This window comes from Polistes canadensis, unplaced genomic scaffold, assembly GCF_001313835.1.
Source record: "Polistes canadensis isolate GaletaPanama2010 unplaced genomic scaffold, ASM131383v1 scaffold_72, whole genome shotgun sequence".
Taxonomy (NCBI): Eukaryota; Metazoa; Arthropoda; class Insecta; order Hymenoptera; family Vespidae; genus Polistes; species Polistes canadensis.
Window position 1 is genome coordinate 373915 of NW_014569619.1, and position 23659 is coordinate 397573.

General features: G+C 32.1%; 1 protein-coding gene across 11 annotated transcripts in view; it reads left to right on the top strand.

Annotated features, from left to right (window-relative positions):
• LOC106786389 (ion transport peptide-like) overlaps positions 1–20022 on the top strand; it is a 36188-nt gene extending 16166 nt beyond the window's left edge. For 9 of the 11 annotated variants that reach the window (XM_014747711.1, XM_014747706.1, XM_014747705.1 and 6 more), the window contains 3 exons: positions 15531–15994; positions 17374–17494; positions 19696–19781. In XM_014747711.1, coding sequence (XP_014603197.1) covers positions 15543–15994; positions 17374–17494 — 573 coding nt within the window. In that variant the 5' untranslated portion in view covers positions 15531–15542 and the 3' untranslated portion in view covers positions 19696–19781. Of the gene's footprint in view, positions 1–6383; positions 6595–15530; positions 15995–17373; positions 17495–19695 lie in introns of those variants that run through there. The other 2 variants (XM_014747714.1, XM_014747707.1) reach the window with 2 other exon arrangements.
• The last annotated feature ends 3637 nt before the right edge of the window (positions 20023–23659 follow it).

Here is a 23659-nt window from a genome sequence, read left to right on the forward strand (position 1 = left end):
TTAATAATATTATATATATTTATATTTATTTATTCATTAATATATAGTGTTGCGTTTTTCGGACGATAAGTCAACATATGAACGAAATTTGTAAAAACATTTTTGATAGATAGAAAGAAATAAAAAGACAATCATTAAAAAATAAAAATAAAAAAGGATAGAGTAGACAAAGAATATAAGAGATCGAAGAAGGAACAACACTCTTGCGATCCCATGGTACGATACGTGCTCGGCGGCTGACTCGAAGGGACTAGAAGATGAAAAAGAAAACAAGAAGAACTAACCAATGAACGAATGAGAAAGAAAGATCGAGATAAAGAAAGAGAAAGATAAAGATAAAGAAAGAAAGATAGATAGATAGAAAGAGAGAGAGAGTGAGAACATAGGGGATCTATCTTTAGAGTTCATTCAGAGAATCCTTTGGCCACGACCGTGCAGAGGGCCAATACAACACGCGAGCTGACTCAGGCGTACGCTCAAACTCACCCACGCACATACACACGCATTCTTCACATTTATACTTACTACTATTCCTAACAAGAAAGAGATAGAGATAGAGATAGAAACCTAAACGAAAGTGTTTCTTTATTATCCGAAGAAATAAAGACAAAAAAGAAGATTTAAAAAAACAAAGTTTTTTTTCTTAATAGAAAAACGTAAACATATTTACGTTTATCCATGGTTTTTTTTTTTTCTTTTCATGTTAAATATTTATTCTTTTTATAAGTAATATATTATATAGAGAAATTCCACCGATTATTGCATAATAATAAAAAGAAGACAAGATTATTGGTTTCTATAGAAAAGAGTGAAAGAGAGAAAGAGAGATATGGGGGATAGGTAAAAGGAAGAAGGGAATGTTTTTCCTTCTTTCTTTCTCTCTCACTTGGAATCAAGATTTAACGGTGTGTTGCGGATTAGAAAAGGCAAACACGTAATATCGAAAACTGGTTTGAGAACGTCTACGCACCTGGAGAACGGCAATGGTGTGCGGCGTGTGCACGCCGAGACGAATGACGTCGATATCCCCTGCCTGAGCTAATTGAATTGTGAAACGTGACGCGCGTGAGTACCTCGCGAGAGAGTAAAGTTGATAATCTATTAAAAAGGTAAAGGATAGAATTAATGATAAATAATCTTTACGTCATCTTTTAACGAAGTATTTATGTTTACTTCAAATAGATTGTGGAATTCAATTTCATGGATTGAAAAAGTTAAGGATGATAGTGTTGATACACAACTTTTACATTTTTTTATCTTATATGCAATTTCGTATAGAAAATTATGTGTTTTTAAACAAAAAAAAAAAAAACGTTGAGATTAATTAAAAAGATTTATATTAGAAATTTTCAATTGAAAGTTAATGAAATATTATTAGAGAGAGAGAGTGAGAGAGAGAGAGAGAGGTGATAAAAAGGTAATGATAATATTTCATTAAAGCATAGTGAAAATACTGTTCATTGAAAATATTATTATGTGTATGTAAATATATATAAAAGTAGAAATTTACTAGAAACATTTCTTCAAAATTGTAGAGAGAGAGAGAGAGTTAAAAAAATGTTCATGAGAAGCGAAGATGCCGTGCGCAGAAAATTATAGTGTGCTTAATTAAAGTATACAAAACAAAAATAAAATATAAACTTGATATTTATTAAAGATTATACGTTGAAGTTAGAAACACTAAGGAGAGAGAGAGAGAGAGAAAAAAGGAATCAAATTTATTAAACTAAACCAAGGATACACCAGGATATACCTGAACAATTACATTGTAACTAATTAAAGTTATGATACACAAAGTAGTTATACTAGTAATTAGCGCAAAATTGCACAAGAAATAATGCTACAATTTATATTGCAAGAAAAAAAAAAAAGCAAAACAGGACAGTGATTACGTAGACGTCGTAAAAAAAAAAAAAAAAAAAGGAAATAACTAGATTATATGAATTATAATACAGAGTGAGAAAGAGATAGATAGAAAAAGTAAATACATTATTGAAACTAATATTTATAATACGAGTTATATAAAAAAAAGAAAAGAAAAAGAAACAAAAACAGAAAAATCAAGATAACATTATAATAAAAAAAAAAAAAAGAAAAAAAAGGGGGGGGGAAGAATGTATTATCTGGATCATAGGGAATTACGTATAATATATCCTGACGTATTATTATTAACAAAAAATTCTTATACAAAAATGACTTTGTATAAAAATAATAAGAAAAAATATAAAATTTAAGAATAACGGAGAGAAAGAGGAGGGGACATTGTTTAAAAACTAATAATAATGCAACGCGTTTAAAATAGAGAATAGAAATCAACAAAAGAAGGAGAGAGTCAGAAAGAGAGAGAGAGAGAAATAAATAAAAATAAAGATAGAAATAAACAAAGAGAGAGAGAGAGAGAAAGAAAGAAAGAGATTCGTAAATGCGCGAGCGTAACAAAACCACAAGCACGAGTGTACGAGGTATATCGTGTTACCTTCTCAGCTTGTTCTTTACGCGTAACCGCACTCTGCTGCGGTTTCGAGATCGAGTCGACCTCTCGAACGACGAGAGAGACACAGCCTCCAAAATCTCCAGAAGTGAGAGAGAGAGAGAGAGAGAGAAAGAGAAAGAGAAAGAAAGCTTTAGTGTTCTATAAGAGAACTTTTGCAAACGAACCAACGTCATCGTACTTTAAATGCTTTCATCAACGACACCCACCCAAACATAATATACTTATGTGTTAGTTACGTATAACATACTATAGTCCGTTTTTCAGAAGACTCTCTTCTCTTAAGAACAAGAAGAAGAAGAAAGAGAGATAAATAGATAGATAAAAGGGTTGTAAAAAGAGAGTGAGAGTTAGTGAAAGAGAGAGAGAGAGATAAATAGATTGAGATATAATATTAATATATATATATATATATATATATTATATTTTTATATTGAAATAATAATAATTAATATATAACATGTGGTCTCTTGGTATATGTCCAAAATAATTAACCCAAATATTCTGTCTTTCAACGACATATTTCTTATGTGTTTTATATATATTCCACTATGTGAATCTTAACATTTTCCAATTTTGTTCTTTAACAGTAACATATATGTATATGAAATAACTTGATAATGTTTCTGTGTCTGTTATTAATATATATATATATATATATATTTATATCGCAAATGCAATCAATTTTAGATGCAATCAGAATATTGACAATCTTACTGAACAATGTTTTTCCATTATCAGAAAAAAATTTCTTCGATATATATTATATAAGGTAGTATATACTATCGAATAGTATATAAACGTACGATGTATCGATAGATATCAGAGAAAAGGAACTATCGTATCTCTCGGTCGCTTCTATTTATAGCAACGGTGAGAAGGGTTCCGGGTAAAGCGAGCATCGACATTAGAAATACAACTCTTGAGAAAGAGAAAGAGAAAGAAAAAGAGAGAGAGAGAGAGAGAGAGAGAAAGAAGATTTGCTTGGTCACACACAGACACTTCGAAGAATTATTGACGTCATTGGGAAACGTATAAATCGCTTGGGAGAGACTTTTTCGGTTTATATATACATATATATGTATATATAAATGTACTAGGTGTGTGTATGTGTTTATTATGTGTGGTTGTGGTATACGTACTACGCACGTGTTGCACGTAGGGAGTTCGAAACCACCTGTGGAATGCCTTTCGTCAAAGTCACTCGCTGACCCTGCATTTTCTTCTTCTTCTTCTTCTTCTTATTCTTATTCTTCTTCTTCTTCTTCTTCTTTTTATTCTTCTTCTTCTTCTCTATGTTTCTTCTTTTTTTTTTTTTAAATTACTCTTTTATGGGGGCTCTTGGATTTGTACTTACGATTAGTTTAGATTGAAATTAATAAAGATATTGATTGATTGATTATTATTATTATTATGATTATTGGGAGGATTGATGTATTAGAAATGTAATAATTCTTTACAGAGTTTAATATCTGTAAAAAATATTTTTAATTAAAATATTAATTGAAAGTAATATAGAAAGTTTATTGATTATTACTATGAAAATAAATATTTTTAAATATAATTTAATAATAAAGAGACAAGAAAGAGAGAGAGAGAGAATATATAAGATCAAACTTTCAAATATTTCGTTTTTTTCGAATGTTAATAATTTTAATAATTTCAATAATTTCGCAAGTCCACAAAAATATTCGTATCAGCTTTCACTGTAAATTTGAAATAATGAATATTTTCTTGTAACACAAAAGCTTTCAAATTCTTATAAACACATAAACCTATTTTATAATTATTTAACTTTCAAATTGATATAAATTTTATTGCAGAAAAACATTTTATTATTGGATAAATATATAATTTTATATTTACATTAAATGATAAAAAATTGATCTCGCAAGAGTATTTGTATCTGCACAAAATATAAATAGTAGGAATGAGAATACTTGTGTGATTCGTTGTATATAAGAAAAAACTTGAATTATTTTAAACGACAAAAAATGACGAATTAATCGCGTATCATACGAATATCTATTTCTTATCGCGATATAAAATCATTTCATTATTTATATAATAAATATATAAAAATAAAATTATATATAATATAATTATATATATATAAAAATAACTTTTGTAGCATATATATAAAATATCATGGATCGACCATGGATAAAAAGAATTGAGAATCTATCGATACACGTGATCGTATATGAATTCTGTTTCGATCGAATGCATTTACTCTACTTGAATTACAATACTTGTATATCTCGCAATGAATTTGTTCGTTACGCCACGTGTTCTCTATGTTATTGTCATAAACTCTCTCGACACGACAAACTAATATTCTTTAAATCAATTCTCTAATATTATTCTATAGAAAATATTTTATTTTAAAAGTAAAGAAAAAAAGGTCTACGAGGGGTGAGCCAGAAGTTGTTATAAATGATTTAAAAAATTAATTATTTCTTTTTAAATTTCTAAACTTGTTGTTGTTGAAAATGAAACACATTTTTATAGAAATATATTTTAAAGGAAATAAACGTTAAAAGGTGGTTTACAAAATTAATAATTTAGAAATTTTTGACCCATTTAGAAATTTGTAGCCCATCTCATATATATTATATATATGTATTTTTATTTAAATATGCAATACATACAATATGAATACATACGTTCGCGACTTGACCCTCGAAATCGTTCGAGCGAGACCTCGGAGCAGCTGGTTTATATATTTTGCTCGACGATCACGCCGATGTAGATAGAAAAGAAGAAGAAGAAGAAGAAAAAAAACAACACGTTCCTCTTAGTTTCGTAGCTTCTACTTGTCTCGTCAATTCAATATGCAAAACAATATATTTAGATTGAATATAGTTTCGAATAAGTTTGGACGATTTATCAATTTTTAATCAAAATAATTCATTATTATTTATTTCTTTTTTTTTTGTCAAATATTTATCTCCAAAACAGAGAAAAAAATTTATTATATTATTTCATTTATTTGAAATATTATCTATGTGAAAAAGAAACATTTATATAAACATATTATACGATATTAGTAATACACACTGGATATTGGCCAATAAGTTATGCGAATATACACAGTGTACAAGTATGTATGTGTTGACTATTGTACATACAATATTGAACATTTCACAAGTTAAAGTATTTCAAATTTGCATATTTTCTCTAAGACCAATCACTTATTATATCAACAATGAACCCAACTGCATCCATTATAATTTAACTAAACAACATATCAAAGTATAACAATATTACTAATAATTATTTAATAAATATAGATATTAATTATTAAACAATCCAATATATATAATATACATCCACAAATAGTAAGAGTATACAAAAATAGTTAGAATGAGAATGGAAGGTATGAAACGACATACAAACAGACTGACTGACAGACAGACAGCAAAGGATGGCCGTCGTTGTATCGTCAAAATCAAGGCCGACTACGAGTGAAGCCAAACCGAGCGAAGCAGAGCGACACTGGAGTACCAAGTTTGCAACGTCATAGAAACACGTTATATGTACTCCTAGTACATACTTACCTAGTACATTCTACGAGAGTAGAAGCACGGAAAGTGTACGTACACACAAAGAGAGAGAGACAGATACCCAACTATTCCAACCATTACTGCTGCTGCTGTTGCTGCTGCTGTAACTTCTGCTTATATACACCAGAGTTAAACCCAGAGTTAGAATCAGAAAGAAAGAAAGAGAAAGAGAGAGAGAGAGAAACAGACACAGAGAGAAGGAGAACGAAAAATAGTTAGACATATACATACAAACATACTTACTTACTTACTTACTTATTTACTTACGCATACATAGTTGTGTAAAGAAAGAAAGATAGATAGATAGAAAGAGATAAAGAGAGAGAGAGAGAGAACGAAAGACGGAGAAAGGCTACGGTTTCTCGTAATGCGAACCGTAGGACGCCAAGCTGTCTGCCGGAACACTGCTGCTGGCTCGCCCCACCGTATTGGTCCCCACCAAGAACCCACACCAGTAGTGGCCAAGCACTGCGTGCACGTAACGTAGTGCACCGCAAAGGGAGCGGTGCAGTGCAACAACACTCGACCGCATAAAGAGTAAGAGAGAGAAAGATATATGTAAATGGGATAGAGTTAGTAATAGAAATATAAGGAGAGAGAGAGTGTGTGTGTGTGTGTGTGAGAGAGAGAGAGAGAGTATAGACCAACCTCTGTCCTACATGCATCAAATACTAACGCCCCTTTCTGTCTACTACTACTACCACCACTACCACCACCACCAACTTATTCTGTATCCTCTTCCTATCAAAAGACTTTACTCTTACATTGGTATTCGCTTTAAACTTGGGTTGCGACTTCTATACTTGGTATGGTGTAAATCTTTCTAATTCCCCTTCTCTCTTCTCGGGGAAGTTAATTTATGTATGTATGTATGTATGTATGTATTATGCATGTTAAATGATAGAAATATTAGATGAAGTTATCGTAATATATTAATTTGGTAGTTTTTGTTTAGTTTTATTTTTTTTTTTGAAATTTGTTTCTTATGTCAGAGTCAATTGAGTTTTTTATGATTTAGAAACTTTGCGTTGAAAGTTTTACAGTATTTAGTGTATTAGGAATAAGATATCAATTATTTAAACGTTTATATATATATATACTTGATAAATATTAGGGGTGGGAGGAAGGATTGATATTTTGATATGAAAAATTGTGAAATATATACTATTTTATATCGATCCGTTTATAATATTGTAATATTTCATCATAATTCTTGCGACACATGTTTGACGTCAGAATTTTTTTGTTTCTCCCATATCAATGTGTACTTTTTTTGTTTGTTTATATATATATATATATATATTCATTAGATATTCCAATCGAGAGTTAACCGATTGAAGAAATCTTTCATAACTTTTTTCTCGTTTTTTTTTCTTCCTTTTTCTTTTTTCTTTTTCTTTTTCCATTGACCGTGACTGTTGAAACGATCGAATCGTGTCAGAAGAAGAAGAAGAAGAAAAAAAAACATGAAATAAAGAAAGAAGAACAAATCAAAGTCCATGTTGGGTATAAACGTCGATCGTGCACTTTATTGATGGGATTTCATTCGTATTATGTAGAACTTTAATTGCAATAGTAGATAGTTACATTGAATAATGTTGCTTTGAAAATTTTCTTCTTGAAAAAGATCACGGTATTATTCGAATCAAGTGTGGATAACTATTACTACTACTACTATTACTACTATTACCATTACTATTACTACGACTGTTACTACACCTACAACACGATATATCAAAAAAAGAGAGAGAGAAGGACACTGTCCATAGAAGGAAACGTAATAAAACAAAGCGCGCGCGCGTTACCACCGTGCGCGCGCGAAGGAGTACTTACTTACTTACATACACCACTCAACGCAAACCGGTGAGTTCGTTGCACCTGCAACGCGAAGAAGGAACGGCATCGATGAGGTTGCTTGTTTCGCGCGATCGAGCAACGGTCTCACTTTGCCTACCAAACGATCATCTTATCTCTCATCATTCTTTTCGAAATCTATCTACTTACCCTACCCCTACCCCTACCACCCCATCCTTTCCTTTCTATTTATTTTTTATTTCATTTTTTTTTTCGTTAAATATAAATGACGACAAATATCATTATCGAACGGGTCAAATAAGAAACAAGAACGTTCAAATTATAATGAAAATTATAAACGGACAATGTAATTCTTATTCAATGAAGTAAACCCTGTTCCAAGATGGACGCCAAAAAATCATCCTTCCTTAAGTAGAATAATACATAACCTTAAAATAAAACAACGAATTATATCAAAGATAGTATATAATAGAACGAATCAAATAATTCGACTAATACCATACCGTGTGACGATTGAAATTATTTTAATTTTAATCGACGTGTACGTCGACATAGGTTAATAGGACCCATTCTTTATATAATTATGTTGAACACACAATTGACGTCATTGACTTCACTATTCGTGTTTGCGCTTGCGCTTGCTCTAACAACAACGTAGTCATACCACAACACAAATTCTTATTCGTTCTTTTTATATTTTATTTATCTATCTTTATCTCTCATCATCATCAAAAATATTTTTCTTTTTTCTTCATTCTTTCTCATCGTCGGACAAATAATTAGCGGTTACGAGCCGATCTTCTTCCTCCTCGTCTTCTCCCCCTTCTCCATCATCTCATCCTCATCCCCATCCTATTTTCCTTTTTACATTTTCTTTTTCTTCTACTTCTTTTTCTTCTTCTTTACTTTGTAATCTTTTTATTCCCCATCTTTATCTACCTTTTCTCTTTTTCATGTACCACTTAACCTTTCGATCTTGCCGGCACGCGATCACTCGACCTATCTTCACATGGAAGAATCGCAACTCAAATCGTACGGATACTTTACACATGTACATATACATTTCTACAAGCTCTATATATTTTTTTATACATGTTCATTATTTTTTTTTTTCCACGAAAATATCTATATTTATCTTTTTTTTTTATTATTCTTATTTATATATATTTATATATGTTGTGTAGACAAAATGATTAATATAGACACTATGAATAATGATTAAAAATATCGAACATAGTAATAAATCTTGTTATAGGGTTGCATCTTTTTAAATAGTTCTTTTTTTTTGTATTCAATTTATTACTGACCAATTTTGTTTAACATTATTCATAATACCTGTATTAATCATTCTGCCTGTGATACATGTATACTGATTTTTAGTTTTCATCCGCAGGATGGAGTCTCTATTTTAAAAGTGTACATTACTTTTTTTTTTTTCAAAACGTCTATCTATCTTTCATCTTTATTTTAATTATTTCCAATAATTAATGTACTTATAACTCGTTTTATTTATTCGTTTATCTATAGGATGATTTAGAATTTTTTAAACAAGTAAATTATTTAATATATATATATAATCTTATTCAAAGAAGAGTAGTAACCTTGTTCCAAAATGGAATCCAATAACAAAATGATCCTCCCTAAGTAGAGAAACGCGTCTCTCTTGTTCTTTCTCTTTCTTTATTTCAAAGAAGTAAGATGTTATGTGTGTAGTAATAATACATATACACGATCCAACGATTTCATCTGTTATTTCCTTCTTCGTCTTCTTGGCAAAAAGGTGAAAGTCTAGATCGCGCGATGGAAGATGGAAGAACGTCGGCCATTTAGAAGAGAACCGAAGTATCGCGAAATTATACGTGCTCTTTCTTTTTTTATCACCCATTGATACAATATCTCTCAAAAGTTACACAAAATATTATACATTTATTTAAACAAGATCATTTATTTTTTTCAAATATTTCCAAAAATTATTTATACATATGACGTGTCTGTCATATGTATGTAAGTACTAACAGTTACTTACCTCTCCATTGACTAACATAGTAGTTAATTGATTAGGACAGTATAATTATTTATATTTTTCATTTATTAAATATTATATGTATGTTAAAAACCTCTTCATTGACTAACATAGTAGCTAATTGATTAGATTAATATATATATTTTATATTAGATTATTTATATATATTAAAACATCGTGTGTGCGTGAACCTAAAGTATTCTCAGGTGATTAAAAAATTCAAACTATTTACATATTACTAAAAACTTCGTTCACCTTATACATACCTAAATCTGTTAAACATACATACATACATAAATATAACAGATTTTGCAAGTTAGAGGACAAATCAAGAACAGAAGTATGTCGCGTTCCGTTGCTTTCGAAGAGATAACGAAACGGAACGCAAGCCGTCGAGAGTGTGGGAACTAGAGGAACGAACCAAGAACTAAAGAAAGAAAAAGAGAGAGAAAGAGAAAGAGAACGGGAGCGAAGAGAGAACAAAAGCGCCGCGAGAGGTTGGCCGGCCGGCCGTTCCTCTCGTATTTCTCTTATTTTAGATTTCTCGATCGTCTTCTTCCTCCTCGGTCAATTCTTTCACTCACGCACCCATACAAATATCTACAATGTATATAACCACTGGATCAAAGTATAATATACGTGAACGAACGTACAACTTCCCTTCACGTGGTACGGGCAGCATCTGTACACGTCAGTGCGCACCTGGGTGGCGATCTTGTGTATTAAATTATCGTCGTGTTGATCTTGGACGCGAGCAGAGGATCGTTAGTTTTGCTCCGGGATCCCGCGATCGAGGACGCCGAGGATCCGTTCCTCCTCTCTCAACGTTCGTCCGTTCAACTCGTTGCTTCCAGCAACCGACCTCCCTGTCCCTCTCCTCCTCCTCCTCCTCTTCTTCTTCATCTTCTTATTCTTATTTTTCTTCTTACTCTTCATCCTCTTATTTCTACATCCTCCCTCCATTCTGACCGATCTTTTCCAGATATATAAATGCATACATATATTCGTAAGATTGTACGTAAGATTATTACTCGTATTATTTCTCCTTCTCTCTCTCACTCCTCTTTTTTCTTCTTCTTCTTCTTCTCGCAACTCTCGAGCCCACCTTTTACGTATACACACCTGCCGTAATAATCATTTCGATGACACAAACTTGCGCTTTCACTTGAAATATACATATATATATATATATATATATATATATAACTACTTACTTATATATTTATATATGTATATGCATTAATATTTATTAAGCATCGATATCTCTCTTGAAAACTTTCTTTTCTTACTAGTATATATATATATATATAAATTATAATACGAAAGATATTTTTCTAGGAAATGTTTATGCTCATTGGTGGGAAAGAACAACCGAGTCGTTTTAAAAAGAAAGAAAGAAAAAAACGATAAAAAAGATAAAGCAAATGCGTACGTGATTCCCCTTACTCAGGTGAGGAGTAGTCCGCAAACGTCAAAGATTGGGCGAAAGAGAGAGAAGAAAAAAAAAAAGAAAGAAAGAGAAAAAGAGAAAGAGAAGTTGAGAGGTTCCGGGAGCAACACGGGTGGGGTCTACGTTCGAGTAGAGTGAGGGTCCCAGGGATAAGGCCCAGGGTGCCTCATTGCCGCTTGATTTACGACCTTCCTCTTTTTTTCGGTGCCTTTTTTTTTTTTTATTCTTTCTTTTATTATTTCTTTATTTCTTTCTCAGCCTCCTTTCTTTTCCCTCTTCCTCTTCCTCGACGGGTATACGGTATACATATAACGTGTGTAGAGCACGTATCGCATCACGTCCCATGGCATATGTTATATGGTACTTGGTATACCGATGGCTTGCTTGGTGGCGGCGGCCAATCGCCTAATTAGAGGACCCCTCCTTCCTTTCTTTTCTTTCCTTTTCTCTTTCTCATTCTCATTCTCTCTCTCTTTCTCTTCACCGTTTCTCCTTGGCACGCACCGCACGTAAAAACAAGAGTCCTATTCCGAAGCTGTGCTGCGTTCCCTCGCGAGAGTCCGACGAGGCCACCGTCGCTCTCATACTTACGATGAATGTGTATATATGTATATATATAAAAAATGTAAGTATATATATATATATATGTGTGTGTGCACGGAACGCCAATGCAAGCCTTCTCTCGCAGAGAGTGCCTCCCATTGGCGACGACTTCGACCGTACCTGCGATCAAAAATCACTGTGTCTTTTTTTGTTCTTTTTCTCATTCGCCTAAATCCTTTATTGTCTTATACCAAATTCGACCAATCAACAACGATCGGTTCTTTCTTAATAATTAACATGACATACTTGTTAAACTTTATGAAAATCTTCGTAACACTTTACACGTCAAATAGATCATTTATATACCTATCTCATTAATACGATATATACAATATTTATCTAAATGGGATTTACAAAAAAAAGTAAGATATTTTCGAAGAAAAAAAAACCCATGACGCGAATTTTACAACAACAACAACAAAAAAAACAGAAAAACCCATTACGATAAAATTTGACGAAAGAATAAAAGAATAATGTTTTCTCTATAAAAATAAAAAAAAAAAAGAGAAAAAGAATTTGGAAAGAAGTCGACGCCAATGAGCGGTTCTTCATAATAAGCTGACGAAGGCGATTGTACATATATATCTATATATATATATATACAATGTATTATATATATAAATGTATGTGTGTGGGTCTCGCGATAGAGCTCTCTCGCGCGCAGTTACATGCGCGCGGGCCTCGTATGATCTTGGCGCTCAGAGGCCCTCCGGCAAGGAGCTTGTCCAGCAACTCCTTCTCACGATTGAGTCATCCGACACGGGAAAAGGACCACCTGGTGAGTGGTGGAGCCGACGCATCTAACGATACGCCGCATCGTTCGGTCTCGTGGCTTCTCCACCACTACCAATCCTTCCTTACCCGTTTTCTCTTTCTCTCTCTTTCTTTCTCTTTCTATCTTCCCCCCTTCACCTTATGCCAACCCTATCCTATCCCATTCCACTTCAGTCCAATCCACCGTGTGCCAAGTTTCTCTACGTTTTATCTTCACCCGCCGTGTTGCTTTTCTTCAAACGATATATATCCCGGAACGCGATAAAAAGGATTCGTCGCCTTTTCGAAAAGACCCCCATACCATACGTTTCTTAACTCCTCTAACCTAACTTTTTATCATATCACATTATTTCTTTTCTTATAATTCTTCTATATCATTTTGTAAGAGAGTAGACACAAAATTAACGAAAATAAAAAAAAATAACGTCAAAAAGAATATTAAACTATACTGTACATGTATTTAGAATTATATTTTCTTATCTTTTATTCTCCAAGATGGCGGGTGTCGTTTATATTATTGATATATACAACAAATTCATTATCAAATGTTCAAATTTAATCTTTAATCATCAACAATTTTAAGATCTTCATATAAAATACTAATATTCTAATCGTCCGCTTAAAGATATATTTAACATTTAGATACAATCCTAATTGCATTCCAATTGATCAAACGTATAAGCCAATTCACTATTCAATTCTATACTTTGAAATACATTTACAAAAATTTTCCTGAATTTTAGCGTTATAAAAAAAACAAACAAACGAAAAAAAAAAATATAATCTAAGGTGGTCGATGAAATAAAATAAGTAATAGAAGAAAATCGAAGAAGGATAAGGAAAGAAAAGAGAAGGCACGTGAGATAGGAGAAAGGAGATAGAAGTGAAGAAGGAGGAGGAGGAGGAGGAGGAGGAGGTGGGGGGGAGGGGGGAGGTATATGGAAGGGAACTCCTTCCCCATACGACCTCGAATGTTCTCGCGCGAACGATCCGCGTCGTGCTGGCCGCGAAAGCGTGTGGCTTTTTGCCAAAGGGTATTTGCAGATTGCACACCTGTGCGTGGCTGCACCGAGGAAAGACCTCACCTGTCGAGCAACCGGTCTCCATTGACTTTTTCTTCGTTCGTGTACCCTCGTCACACCCCACACTCCCTCGAGGTGCCCGTTCCTTCCGCCCTCCCTACACCTCCCTTTGCCCTCCCCCTTACGTTCTGACTTGACTTGACTCGAGTCGAGTCGACTCGACTCAACTCGATTCGCGGCCTTTCTCTCTCTCTCTTTCTTTCTCTTTCTTTCTTTCTCATGAAGCAGAAAGATACACGAAGCGGATAAGGGAACACCTATGCTTTGCAAGTTTGTACGTTCTCTCTTTCTCTTTCTCTTTCTCTTTATTTGTCTCAGGTCTTTCGTTTATGTTAAAATTCTTCTTCTTCTCTGTCACACCATTGACGGTGTGTGTCACCACTCGCGACATCGCAGTCGTCTAAATATAGAGCCGATTTTTCGCGGAAAAAGTAACAGCCTGAGGATGTACAATGTACATAAGTAAATACTTATATATATATATATATATGTATACGGATACACATAAGTATATACTTGGATTGTACTGCTGTATGTTCACCGATTTTGTCGATGGCGATCCGGTTTGTGATCGTCGCTGAGGACTGACTTTCCAAGGGGATATCGTTCCCACTCGAGAATATGCTCGAGAAAGCCTGAGAAAAGTATATTCTTCGATTCAATTCTCTCTCTCTCTCTCTCTCTTATAAGACCTTGAAATTTGCTTATTAGTAACGAAATTAAAAAGAATGGATATAGAGAAAGATTAGAAAGATAAGATAACTCATGACAAATTAGAAAGATTTCGATCATTTATTAAGGATAATCTCAAAGAGAAAAGATGTTTTCTTCTTCCCCTTCTTCCTTCTTTCTTTCTTATACATGTGTATGTGTGTGTGTGTGTGTGAGAGAGAGAGAAAGAAAGACTTTGGAAATCCGTACGAAAGCATTTAACGATCCGGACTCTGAGGACTTTCCGAGGGCAAATTATCGGGCCGAAAGCAATTACCCGGTGGGGCCTCGATATATACGGAGGAGGAGAGCGGGTCGAGAGTTCCGAGAATCGGCCAGGGCTAAAAATAAGATCCCACCCGGGAGCGATGATTATGTTCCGAAAAAAGAGAACCGGGCGAAACCTTCTCTCTCTCTCTCTCTTTCTCTTTCTTACCAGGCGCACACGCGGTAAAGGTGAACGCTGTGGTAAGGAGTAGGAGGAAGAGAAGTAAGAGGATGATGAGAAAGAGAAGAAGAAGAAGAAGGAGGAGGTGGAGGAGGAGGAGGAGGAGGAGCACGCCGCGTAGATCGCGCGCAGGGGCCTCGGTTAATGAAGTTGTCGGTTGACGACGTTTACAGGTGGGGCCTGCCTGCGTGTGGTCCATTCACAGCGGCTGCCGCAGGACTGGTTAAGAGTTGCTTTACATCTTCACTCGTGAGACTCCTCGCCGTGAGAGGAGGATGAGGAGGAAGAGGAGGGGAGGTTGTTGGTATACCTGAGAGCATCTCTTCCTCCTCCTAACCCTTTTCTCTACCTTTTCTTCTTATTCTTAATCTTCTTTTCATTTCTTTCTTTTTTTTTCGAAGCTTTTTAAAAAAGAAAGAAAAGAAACGAAAAAAAAATCACCGTTTCTAGACGGATCGTCTATCCTTAGAATTAGACATTTTTCTTCTTCAATTAATTTCGTATAATTGTAATTATTAAATAACAATATTATATTCAATTGAATTGTGTTAATTATTATAATTACAGATAAGAAGAACAATGATGATGATGATGATGCATCGCGAACAAAAAGGTCAAACATCCTCGAGAAAGCAATCATCCTTGTCGTCATTGGGCGACCATTCAACGATGTACAACAGGACGACGACGACCAGTTACGAACTTGCTTCTCTTTCGAATTCATCCTCATCCTTATCGTCGTTGCCTTCGTCTTCGTCGTTTTATCCAACTTCGTCTTCGTCCTCATCATCAAAGACGAACTGTCCAAGTCTCTTAACTGTCTTAGCATGGACGGCTACGTTACTACTTGTATCATCTTGTCTTGGTATTGCCGATGCTGGTGTCCTCATGAGTCATCCCTTAGGTAAACGCTCTTACCTTGATCTCTCTTGCAAGGGCGTTTATGATAAGAGCATCTTCGCTCGTTTGGATCGCATCTGCGAAGACTGCTATAATCTTTTCCGAGAACCCCAACTTCATGTCTTATGCAGGTAAACTATTTTTAAATCTTATACCTATATAATTCAACTATTTGTATTTATTTTTATTACATTTATTTTATTACACTGGAATAATTAACATTTAACAAAACATTATTTTCATTTATAATATTGCAATATTGGTTAATTGAAATATACGTTAGAAATTGATACTCCAATTTAATGAAGGTGTATACAATAAATCTGATACATGATACAATTCATTTTCATGACTTTTTTTTTGTTTTCATTTATGTTAATTAAATAATTATTGATGTAACCCGCGTCAATTTATAGAAATATATTTTTAAATCGGATATATATCAAATAATACGACACGTCTTTGCATGGCATCAATTGATTTCATTAACATCGTATCTAATGTAATGTTTAAGAAAAGATAGGAAAGGATTTTCAATAAGGGAAATAAAAGAATAAGAAGAATAAGAAGAAGATCTTTTTCTCGTTGAAGTAAACAGTCGTAAATCGTAAATCGTGATCTTGTTTCTCTCATTCCGCGTTGGCAGCTCGAAACGTAGCCGTGTTCGTGTGGCACGCGTATCGAAACGGAATGAGATTTCTCTTCTATTTATAGCACTCGCAAGAGCGAATGCTAACGCACAGCCGTTATTAGCTGCCGTTTCTGCCGAAGCGCGTTAAGGAGGAATGGATTAACGACCGTACCGAAAATAGAATCCAGTGTTCTGTCGATTGCGAAGGAAAAGCCGGATATATTTTTACTATATTCGTTAAAACGTATCTATAAGGACAAACGGGAAATACTTGGTTTTTATTTTTTTGTTTTTTTTTTGTTTTTTTTTTTTTATTTCGTTTAAATCTCTTGTCAAAATCGATAAGATTTTTTTTTTCTAATTCGATAGAGAAAAATCAGAAATTAAATCGGATTTCTTTTATATTATCGATCATTTAATCACCTAGTTTGTGAATTCTTGAAAAATATATATTTATTAATTTAGATATATAAATATTTTTGGAATAGTAATTTGTGACAAACAAAAAATTGGAAAAAAACGATCCTTCAGTTGACAAATTCAGTTTTTTGTTTCTTTTTTTGTTTTCCAATAAACATAAATTGCATGTTTCACACGATCGAGTTTTCTGTTATTATCGATTTTATGAACATTCTAGATCCTAATGATTTTACTAAAAATATTAACGAAATTTGGAAAAATGATCTTTGCAGACGCCTGGATTTTTTCTACGCAAAAATTTCATTGATCATCTAAAACTCTGTTGTACACTTTCAGGAAAACTCACAACGATCTTAATATACACAGATTTAGATTCACCGGGTGGAATGATATCAAGATTTTGGAGGACTGACCATATCTCAATTGTATTCCTCATAAAATATTTTCTCTCATTTCCAGAAAAAATTGCTTCACCACTGACTACTTCAAGGGATGCTTAGAAGTATTATTGCTGACGGACGAGACGGAGAAGATCCAAATGTGGATCAAGCAACTCCATGGGGCCGATCCCGGGGTTTAGGTAGCTTCTTTTTTTATGTTTATGATTTCATCATTTTTCGTTTATTCTTTTACTCCTAATTCCATTTCTCGTCTTTCCTTCCCTTTCCTATCCTTCTTTCTTGCTTCTAAAATTTAATTAATTAACATTCTTAATTTAAAGTACCCATCCCTTGTTCGATTGTTCACGTTTAAAAATATTAATCGTATCATATATCTTCCTAACAAAATCCTCGATCTTCTACACAAATTTTTACGTAATTTTTTTCTTTCTTTTTTTATTTTTTTTAAATATAATTACTTACAACAACAATTGATTATGTTTATCTGTTATTTCTTGGGGGATATTTCTCATTCTTCTTTTTTTTTTTTTTCTTAATTTATCTTTTTATTCAATTATTGTTTATTTTATTATATGCAATTTTTCGTTGCCTTTAAACGATACATCTGGACCCGAATAATGCCGATCGTACTTGGACGTATTCCTCCTAAATATCTTCTTAAAAATCACCTTTGGATCGGGAACTCTGCATCGAGAATTGAAATAAGAGTATGTCTGTACGAAATTCTAAGTAATTTCGTCCCGAATACACAAATACGTGTAATATAACTCTTTGAAAAAATGGATTAGCAGTACTGTCAATACATTTGTGCTAGATCGAATAAAATACAATGAAGTTAGAACAAAAAAAAAGAGAAAGAAGAATATATTTTTCAAATATTTTATCAACAAAATTCGTAACAATTCGAAATAATATCTAGCACTTCTAATTCAGTACTGCTAAGAAATAGGAATACGAATCCATCCGTTCGTCCTGACACATTTTTTTCCTACGACGTATTTTTCGACGTATACAAAATTTTTGTGAATTTTTACATTGCAGCACAGCAATTCTGTATGTGAATTTTTCATCCCCAAATTTTTTGGTGGGACTATTTTTCATGAATTTTTTCCCCTAAACATACACAATTTTTTAGATTCCACAATGGAGGAGCAGCAAGATTTTGGACATTTTTTGCGCGATTCCGATCATTTTTGTGAAAGAAAAAACCTAAATTCCTTTAATCCTACATTCTAACTACTACTAAACTCATTGCCAGATTTACATCTCTCTCTCATTCTCTTCTGTCTCTTTAAAATATTTACCACAAAACTTTTCAAAGAAATTGCAAAGATGCACAATTTACAGCATTGCATTCTTTGACATTTTCTGAAGTTTACATGCTAAATTTATAACTCGATATAGTATTCTACGCGTAGACAAAAGAGTGTTCTTTAATTTAATATAAAAATCATTAAAATCCATTTGCAAAAAGTATAAAAAATATTTACTGAAACTTTTCAAAAAAATTGCAAAGATGCACAATTTACAGCATTGCATTCTCTGACATTTTCTGAAGTTTACATGCTAAATTTATAACTCGATATAGTATTCTACGCGTAGACAAAAGAGTGTACTTTAATTTAATATAAAAATCATTAAAATCCATTTGCAAAAAGTATAAAAAATATTTACTGAAACTTTTCAAAGAAATTGCAAAGATGCACAGTTTACAGCATTGCATTCTGTGACATTTTCTGRAGTTTACATGCTAAATTTATAACTCGATATAGTATTCTACGTGTAGACAAAAGAGTGTACTTTAATTTAATATAAATTTTATTAAAATTTATTTACTTATAGTTTAAAAAATATTTATTAAAACTTTTCAAAGTAATAGCAAAGTTGTACAATTTGTAGCATCGCACAATCTCTGATATTTCTTTGAAAAGTTTTTGAGGGGAATATTCTATAGAATATCAAAGTATTATATTCGATGTCTAAGAAAAACTAGAAGAATTTTTTAATTTCCAACTTCGTCTGAAAGCTCTTAACATTCATAGTAATGCCAAGGAATTACTAGCAATGACTGATTTCCGGCTTTGACGGTAACACATACAAAAAAAAGAAAAAGAATAAAAAGTTAAAAACTAATGTTAAATAAAATAGAACGGTAGAAATACAGATAGAGAATGAGAGAGAGAGAGAGAGAGCCGGAAGATAATTCGTTAGCATCCGGTATTGACCCTCACGAGAGAGGGAAAAAGAGAAAGAGAGTGAAAGAGAGAAAGATCAATGGCCTCTCTTCTTCTCTAGTAACAGTGTGTATATGGCTCTGTTACTATAGATCTAATCCTGGTCGTTTTGTGGCATATCTTTTTTTTTCTTTATTTTTAAACAGGCAAGACTGCTTCAGCACTCAATACTTCATGAGCTGCATCCAAGCGTTGCTACTTGAGGACGAGAAGGAGAAGTTCCAAGGGATGGTCGAGTACCTCGGTCGCAAGAAGTAGGCGAGAAAGAAGAAGAAGAGAAAGGAAGGAAGGAAGGAAGGAAGGAAGGAAGGAAGGAAGGAAAGAAGAAAAGAAGGAAGGTTGGAATGAAGAAATCAAGAAATGAAGAAAGGATGGAAGAAAACAAGGCTCCTGCGGTGTTCCAAAAGACGAAGAGACTACGATCAAAAAAAAAAAAAGATGATGAGATATGAAATTTGAGGAATCAACATGACGAAGAATTTTACGAGGAAGAGGTGTGCATGTTTTTAATAAGCAAGCAAACTCTTTAACGGAAATCTAACTCGAGCCGTTATCGTTCGATTATGATCAATTTAAAAGAAACGGAAAAAGAAATACTTCTTTTTATATTTATTTGTGATCAGTATTTGTTTTTATTAATCGTTTGTTCGATATATTATTAATATATATATATATATATGTGATATGAATATTTTGTTCATTATAAATGATTTAATGTCAATATTAAATTTCATTTTGTTATTACAATGTAAGTTTTCAATTGTGATCGATATAATTAATTATTATATTCTTGTCTGTTACTTTTTTTCATTGATAAATATTGATTACTTTATTGTAAATATTCATCATTTATTTCGAATATTTATTTAAATATGTTTCAAAAATACTGATCCGATAAATATCACCTTTTAAGAAGTATTTTCCAATTATTTTATAATTGTTCAGTAATTTTTTATTAACAACACTAAAAAGGATATATTATATATATCAATGGTTCCCAACTTGTCACATATCGTTTGACAACTAATATCATTAAATTATACACCCGAATATTTGGAAAAAGATTGCAATCTATATAATTGCTGTTGTTTCAAACATTTTCCAGGTAAATAACATTAATGCAATATAAGTACAGACAAAAATCGGTAATATTGGAAAAAAATTTATACATTATAAAAAAAAAAGTAAGTACTCCAAGTTGGAAACCACTGATCTATATAATTTATCGAGATCGGTAACACGATGATACTCTTATTTTTCTTCTTTTAATGAAATTTCTTCAAACGTAAGTACTTATAATAATAATTTATGTTTGATCAAAGCGTTTTCGTAGGGTTCAAGATCTAGATCCAAGATTGATCTCGATTAACATATCTTTTGATTTTTTTTTAATTTCTTTTTTTCGTTCGAACGTCAACGAATCGCCTTGAAATGAAAATATTTGCATCAGTCGTAGTCTCTTCGACTAAAAACAACGATTTCAAATAAAATACGAAGAATAATGAGAAACAAACATACTAACAAAAAATATATATACATTATATATATTATATATATATATATATCAAGCGAAACGGTACGATCGAGCCATATGATTTCATCAAAACCCCATACGAATTCTAGTCGACAAAATATCTGCGCTCGCGCACTGCGCCACCTATATTTTTTTTTTTTTTTTTAATGCGTTCAATCATTATTAATTATTATTACTTAATAACTCGTCCTTTTATCGTGTTAGTTATTATTATTATTATTATTATTATTATTATTAATTATTATTAGTTAATATTATTAATTAATATTATTATTTCCTTCCATTACATAGGTAATGACAATGCCATAGGCATTTCGGAACATGCAGCGCATGAAGATGACAACTATTGCACAGAATAAATTAATTAAAAATGAAGACAACCAAAATTATTCACGAGTCGTCAAAAATAAATAAAATTATTTTCACAATTATCTCTTTATCATTCCATTGAATTTTAACGTATGTACGATTCGATACAAAAAAAATTATACATACGAAAGGTAGAAAAAATTGCAAATGGTGGACTCGTGAATGATCTGTGCAATTTCTGTCACAAGTAAACGCAGGAGCTTACTGTTTGAGCTCCTACATATACATATTAATTACTCTTGCAAATCTTTATTTATTTTTTTCTACGAGTCCTAAGGTCGTAATCTTTTTGTTTTTCTTTTTTTTTTTTTTTATAACATTTAATAGAAAGAGAAAGAGAGAAAGAGAGAGAATAGTATTATTATAACTCGTGTGTACCTATTAAACATTGCAGCACGCGTGCATTATATGCCGTGTCTTCGCGATAGCTTTATTTCCAAAAAAGAGAAAACAACAGAAATTTATTAAATATATATATATATATATAAAAATATGAAAATTGATAAACGTGAAAGAAAAAAATAAGAAGATAGATTTTAAATTTGTTTTTATATTTTGTAGGTACATGCAAGAACTCTTGATCTGTAAAAAAAGAATAATTTTTTAACGATGACTTTTATAAAATTAAAATGATACGAGAAAAACGTATAATTAAAAATTATATAAATGCATTCTAAAAATTGCTAAAACCGTGTTTAATAATTTAAAAAAGTATAATTAAAATTTGTGCGTATGAAATTAATTTAATTATTATTTATTTAAAAATATAAATATCATAGGTTCTTGCATACGACCTCGAAGAATATTTTTAAAAGAATTTTCATTTTCTCTTTTACGAAAAGAAGCCATGCGCGAAAATCCGCAATACTCTTCCGATATATCTAAAAATAATAATAATAACAACAACAACAACAACAACAGCAACAACAACAAATCGTCACACGCGCACAAACTGTGACGTGTTAGAAAGATACGAACCATTCCAAAAAACAGTATTGAAACCATTCCGCCTCTCGTTGATCTTCCTCGAACGCGTTTGTTCGAATTCTGTGTTCCCACTTCATCCCCCATTAACCTTTCCTCCTTCTCCCCACTCTTTACTCTTTCTTCGTTGGATCCTTTCCGCGTCCTCTTCGTTTGTCGAATAATTCCAATTAGATTCTAATAGTACTACATATATATATATATTTTTAAATAACAAATTTGATGACTCTCAAAATGAACAGAAATTTTTCAAAGTAGAGATCTACGTTACCGGCCGATTCCGATCGTCGCGTTCTCATCGATGCATGTGTGCGTGTGTGTAGATCTATTAATCCCGATCGGAATGGATCGAAATTTAAAATGATCCACAAATATTCTAATTAACATTCCATTATGAGAAGATATTAATCTCTCTGTTCTGAAGTATTATATATAATTCCGTTTAAGAACAAATTGTGTTAAATATCGCGAGAGAGATATTTTTTTTCTTTTGTTATTTTATTAAAATGATTAGAAAGAAAGAGATGGTCTACGATTTGCAAACAATTCGTTCGTCTTTTTTTTGCTTTTATATACACGCATATATATATATATATAAATAAAACCATTAGTTTAATTAAAAAATTATATATATATATATATATATAAATATTTCGTTCTTTGTTGCGAGCGATTTGTTTATCATTTCTTTATTTTTTTTTAATTAATAATATTTGATTTTTCAAAAAATATAAAAAGGAAATAATTAATCTTTGTTAATTTTATAAAATTTTAATTATTTATATTAAACAATTAAGAAAAAGAAAACGCCACGCAAAGCAAGTTTGAATTCCAAAAAAAATGTATTTGTCATCGATACGAGTGATTTCGACGACCGTAGAGGCTCTGTCTTTCTTTCTAATTATTTTTCATCGAATTAAAATCTTATACATCTAACATTGGAAAGACTTTTACGTTTCCGAGTCTCTCTTTAACTCGATATTTCCCGTTCATTATCATCTCATCATCATGTTATCATCATCGTTATTATCGCTATTATATAATGCTATTTTTATTATTATTATTATTATTATTATTATTATTATTATTATTATTATCATTATTATTAGTTATATACGAATAGACGAATACTCTAAAACATTTCACAAGATGACTTCTTTTTAAAAAATAATTGTTTATGTATAATATGTAATCTTTTTCGCTTATGCGAGAATATAGTGCGC